Source organism: Bombyx mandarina, chromosome 06, assembly GCF_030267445.1.
Source record: "Bombyx mandarina strain Sakado chromosome 06, ASM3026744v2".
NCBI classification, from domain to species: Eukaryota; Metazoa; Arthropoda; class Insecta; order Lepidoptera; family Bombycidae; genus Bombyx; species Bombyx mandarina.
Genome location: NC_143213.1, coordinates 16,183,103 through 16,189,044, shown reverse-complemented (window position 1 = coordinate 16,189,044; position 5,942 = coordinate 16,183,103). Strand labels below are relative to the sequence as shown.

General features: G+C 38.4%; 1 protein-coding gene across 1 annotated transcript; it reads left to right on the top strand.

Annotated features, from left to right (window-relative positions):
* The first annotated feature begins 270 nt into the window (after nucleotides 1-270).
* Nucleotides 271-4,300, top strand: LOC149502875 (putative 115 kDa protein in type-1 retrotransposable element R1DM). Its single transcript, XM_089728506.1, has 3 exons — nucleotides 271-708; nucleotides 846-2,279; nucleotides 4,175-4,300. Exons 1-3 carry the CDS (start codon nucleotides 271-273, stop codon nucleotides 4,298-4,300), a joined length of 1,998 nt encoding a protein of 665 aa, XP_089584632.1.
* Nucleotides 4,301-5,942: the final 1,642 nt, after the last annotated feature.

The following is a 5,942-nucleotide window of genomic DNA, read 5'->3' as shown; positions in this document are numbered from 1 at the left end:
GACTCCAAAAGAGTCGGTACAAGAGCTCGCGGATACATTCTTCCCAGACGACAACAGCCAAACCGACTCAGAGCATCATCGGGAAATAAGGAGAGCCGTGGAGTATATAAACGGCCAAGACGAGAAAGAGGAACAGGATCCACCTTTTAGTAAGGAGGAGCTGTTAAATGCCGCGAGAGCCTCAAACCCGAAAAAGGCACCTGGGGGGATGGAGTGACTGCGGATATTGTCCGGGCGCTGGTCGAGGGTGACACGGACTTCCATTTGACGATGGCCAACAGATGCCTAGAACTGGGCCTTTTCCCCACCATCTGGAAAGAGGCCACGGTTGTGGTATTAAGAAAGCCGGGTAAGGCAACTTATACTGCACCAAAGTCTTATAGACCCATTGGCCTCCTCCCGGTGATGGGGAAACTGCTCGAAAGGATGATCGTTGGCCGTCTCAAGTGGCGTCTGGTCCCCAGACTGAGCTCGAGGCAGTATGGCTTCGTACCGCAGAAGAGCACAGAGGACTCCCTCTATGATTTGATGGAACACGTACGGAATAAGCTGAAACAAAAATTAATTATAGCCATGGTTTCATTAGACATAGAGGGGGCCTTTGACAGCGCATGGTGGCCCGCCATCAGACTGAGGTTGGCGCAGGAGAAGTGTCCCATCAACATCCGAAGAATACTTGACAGCTATCTGACAGATAGAAAGGTTAAGGTGAGGTATGCGGGAGAGGAGACGCAAAAAAGCACCAGTAAGGGGTGCGTACAGGGCTCGATAGGGGGACCCATTTTATGGAACCTCCTGATCGACCCCTTACTAAAGAATCTGGAGCAGAGGGGCACCACGTACAGGCATTTGCCGATGACGTGGTGCTCGTGTTTAGTGGAGAGACGTCGAGCATTAACGCCAGCGCTAGGGAGGCACTTGATTATGTTTTGGAGTGGGGTACCAAAAATAAACTCAAGTTCGCGCCACAGAAGACAAAAGCGATGGTTATAACCAACAGGCTAAAGTACGACACCCCACGCCTGAGCATGGGAGGGATTCCAATTGACATGGACAGCGACATAAAATTGCTGGGCCTAACTATCGATAACAAATTGACTTTTAATAAACATATCACCCTCTCATGTAGGAAAGCATTGGAAATATATAAGCATTTAACCAGAGTGGCAAAAATAACATGGGGACTGGACGCGGAAATAATAAAAACAATATACACGGCAGCAGTGGAACCGGTCATCATGTATGCGGCTGGGGCCTGGGCGAAGTCCGCTGCAAAGTTGGCATCTAGAAAACAACTCAATGTCGTGCAAAGAGGCTTCGCCCAAAAAATATGCAGAGCATACAGAACGGTTTCGCTCAACTCCGCACTCGTACTGTCCGGGATGCTGCCTCTCGACCTCCGTATCAAAGAGGCTGCAACACTATTTGAGATTAAGAAACGAAAAAAGGAGCACGCCTACGGAGATAGGGAGGTCGAGAAGGAAGTAATGTACACCAAAACCGCACACCCTGCATGTAAGCCACACCTACAGTATAAACATCTGGAGAACCAGGAGCAGATTAACACCCTGGAAAATTTACAATTTAAAATCTACACGGACGGCAGCAAGTTTGAGGGCAAGGTCGGGGCCGCTTTTTCCTTATGGAAAAACGACCTCGAAATCGAGTCCAAAAAGTTTAAGCTGTCGTCTCACTGCACTGTATACCAAGCTGAACTCCTGGCTCTCCGAAACGCAACGGTGGTGGCCCTGGAAAGGGCTGGATATTCATTTGGAATATTTAGTGATTCCAGGGCTGCCCTTGACACCTTATGCAATAGTGAGACAAGGCACCCTCTAGCAGTACACGCACAAAATAACATAAACCAGGCAACACAAGCAGGGAAAACAATCTCGCTATACTGGGTGAAGGCCCATGTGGGGATAGCAGGAAACGAGAGAGCGGATGAGCTCGCGAAATACGCCGCGCTACACTTAAAAACTAAACCTGTGTACGATCAATGCCCGGTCTCATTCATGAAGAGACAAATCCGAGAGGACACTCTCCATGAATGGAATCGGAGGTACATGGAGGGACCCACCGCATCCGGTACAAAAATATTTCTGCCCGACGTCTACATAGCCCAGAAATTTATAAAGTCAGAGAGCATAAACATGCACCTCACGCAAGTACTCACTGGGCACGGCGGGTTCTCGGAGTACCTGAATCGCTTCCGGTGCAAAGAGAGCCCGTCGTGTATTTGCGACCCGGACGTGGCGGAAACAGTCGTCCACTTAATTGTAGAGTGTCCGGTGCATTGTAGTGATCGACTTGAAATTGAACAAAGAATTGGAATCAAAATAGAAATTACAAAACTAAGTCAATTAATGTGTGAAAAAGAAACTAAACAAGACTTCATAAAATATTGCACCAAAATAATACAAAAAGTAAACTCTAGAAACAAATAAATTGTATATAAAAGGATATTTTGAAATATGCGGATATATACAATGCTAAAATTAATACAAACACAAAATCATCGAATCACTACAATGCCAAAGCAAATTCCTCGTAGCGACCTCTAGTTTTAAAATAGGAAAAGAAATGTTGTAAGAATAATGGAAATTTTAAATGTAATGTATTAAATGCAATGTAAAGTAAATATTATTTAATGTATTAAATGTAATTAGATAGGATATTATAATGCAATTTATTAATGTAAATTTTGATATTGGTAATGTAATCACTAGATAACGTAAAGCAAATGTAAATATAATTATGTACAATGTACAACGAGAAATGTGACAGATAGACAATGGAATGCGAATAAGAAGTGAAAATGAAAATATATCGGAAAAAAGTGAAGGAATAAAATGTAAAATAATGGTATAAAAGTAGAATATAAGGGAATTGAAGTATAAGTATAAGAAAGGAACAGAGAAATGAACCCAACATTACAAAGAGTAAAAAAGATAATTGGAAAAATAGCAAAATAGCCTAAAAAATGTCTCTGACAATTACTCGTCAGGGGAACGCGCACAAAAAAAAAAAAAAAAAAAAAAAAAAAAAAAAAAAAAAAAAAAAAAAAAAAAACCTAACCTAACCTAACCTAACCGAGAAAGATACAGCCCAGTAACATACTCACACAAATCATGACGGGGCATGGCGGGTTCTCGGAATACTTATGTCGATTTAAGTGTAAAGAGAGCCCGTCATGCATCTGCGACCCAGCAGTGAAAGAAACCGTTCCTCATGTGCTGGTGGAATGTCCCATCTTTGCAAAGGCTAAACATGATATCGAGCAAAAGCTGGACGTGAAAATTGGACTTGACACGTTGCATGAAATAATAATAGATACAAATAGAAACCAGTTCTTGAAATACTGCATAGATATTATAGAAATAGTAATTAAAAGAAATAAATAGAAAATAAAGTATGTTTACAATAATATTAAGATATATTAGATATAAGCATACAATATATTAAGCAAAAACATAATGAATAGATGTAAGTATTGTTAGAAAAGAACTAGAATAGAAATGTAAATAATAACATAGGAACGGCAGAATATGTATGGAATAGAATAAGCAGTAGAATAAGAAGCTAAAATGTAAATAATAGAAATAAGATAATAATATTGCAATTGTTAAAAATATATGTAGATAAGATCCAAATAGTATTAGCTTCAAAATTGACATAAGTTTCAAACAATATTTCTGTAATTCAGCTATCAATAAATGAGCATAACTTTATTTACCCCCTAAGATAAATAAAACAATAATAGGTTAAGCTAGTGGGAGTCCCACCCAGCTAAGTATGACAGATGATGAATGCAAGAAAGAAACAGTATGAAGCATAAAAGTGCGAGAAGCATAAAAGAGAGAACTGGAATGAATGAGTACAGTAGATTAAAAAAGACCCGGTGATCTCACGATCGGGGAAAGGCATTTAAAGTTTAAAAAAAAAAAAAAAAAAAAAAAAAAAAAAAAAAAAAAAAAAAAAAAAAAAAAAAAAAAAAAAAACCTAACCTAACCTAACCTAACCTAACCTAACCTAACCTAACCTAACCTAACCTAACCAGTCTGCCGTGGCCCTCCGCAGCGAACACGCGCGTCCCAAGTTGCTCCGCAGTGATTTACGCTCGAAAAATCATTAAAAATTCCGAAAAGTGGTGAAAAGTGTACCAAAATTACAGTGTGATACACCAAAATTTGTGGAAAAGTGCGGCGAACCTCTTGGTGAAAGTTTATTTTTGATCGCAGTGAAATTTGGACGATTTTCCGTGGAAAAACTCGGAAATTGCAGAATTCCAAAACTTTAACCGCGTGCGCTGCGCGTTTTATCGCTGTGACATACAGTTTTTCTACTGTAGTCTTGACGGGCTTGTTAAACCCTACAATCCAATACCAAATTTGGAATTTTTCGGCCAGAGACGACCGAGAAATCACCAAAAAAAACAAAAACCACGTGGCACGTGGTCAGTGATCGGCGGCCATTTTGGAAATTTTGAAAATAGTGACTAGAGGAGGCAGACAAGAGAAGCCCAGAACCGTTTCAAGACTTGAAAAAAGTTAAGGCGTTTTTAAGTTATTGAATTTTGAAAGTTTGGCAATATTCGAAATTTTCTATCTTTTTATAACGATCTATAACATATAGTTTTTTCTTAGTCATATTAAAGCTTACATACACCTGCAACATTGTTGAAAAAATCAGAAATTTCTATCAGAAAATTCCGGAGAAAATAATTTTTCAAAATTTTTCAAATGTTCAATTGCATTTAAAAAATAATTATAAAAAATCTAGAACATCTTAATTTAAATATTATTGTAGATATAAAAATTTAGCATAACTTTGACGCCTTATTTAAAATTATTGGACCGAAATTGTACTTTTAAAATCATTTTAAGGAAAAAATTTATAACTTTTAGAAATATTAAATCGGAGGTCAGTTGGTTCTTATTGTTAAATAAATATTCGTGACCCTGAGAGAAGCCCTTACAAAACGAGCTCAAACTCGACTAGTTTCGGACCACTTTTTAATTTTTAATTTTTGACTTATTTTATTTGTGTTTGTATTATTAAGTAGGAACTTTAAAAATTAGAACTGTACATACTTCTGCTGTGCGTGTTGTGTATGTCTTAGAATAGGTTATGAATTTTACTGATTCGTGAATCACTTGTATTTTTGACCCGCATCGAAAGTGGAACAATATAAAACATTTATCTTAAGCCGTAAGAAACCGAGCGAACTTGTGGACCAATAGAACGGCGCGGCGGTGACGTGATATCGATGTTGTTTACATGCAGGTGAGCGGATGAGTCACGCGCCGCACCATCTGGTCCCGTCTTTTGTTTCTTTATGTTTTATTACATTTAAATTTGAAATAAAATAACATCGGACATAACACGGCCAACTTGTTGATTTATTGTGTACGCGACAAATGAAAATAGAACGAAATTGGATGCTTGGTTTGGTTACTTGCTGTCACTGACTTAGATGTACATATCTAGTGCATAATAATATTAGTTTTAGTGTGAATGAGAAATACATAACTGTATTCCTTAGAAATTGTGGACAGTGTGTGACTGAGCTGACGTCATTGTTTTGTTTCGTTTTGTTTTTGTTTTAATTTTATATTTACTTTTTTATTTATTTGTTTTATATATTTCATATTATAATTCGGAACTGCGAGTGATTTAATTGTGTCGGTTATGTTTAAAATAGTTTAACAGTTTGACTGCTTATTTTAGTTAGTTGGTCCACACACACACCCACACACACAGACACCCACACATACACACACACACACACACACACACACACACACACACACACACACACACACACACACACACACGTAAGTAAACAAATAGGGAAATAAAAATAAATAAAATAAAGAACTTCTTACCGACATCCGACGAGTCCAGTACTCGTGCGGTCTGACAAATCTGTAAAAAAAAAA

Coding starts and splice junctions, on each gene's coding strand:
- LOC149502875 (XM_089728506.1), top strand. CDS start 271: ATGGCCAACAGATGCCTAGAACTGGGCCTTTTCCCCACCATCTGGAAA. Junction 709..845: donor TGACAGATAGAAAGGTTAAG/GTGAGGTATGCG, acceptor CACCACGTACAG/GCATTTGCCGATGACGTGGT. Junction 2,280..4,174: donor AAACAGTCGTCCACTTAATT/GTAGAGTGTCCG, acceptor CCAAAATTACAG/TGTGATACACCAAAATTTGT.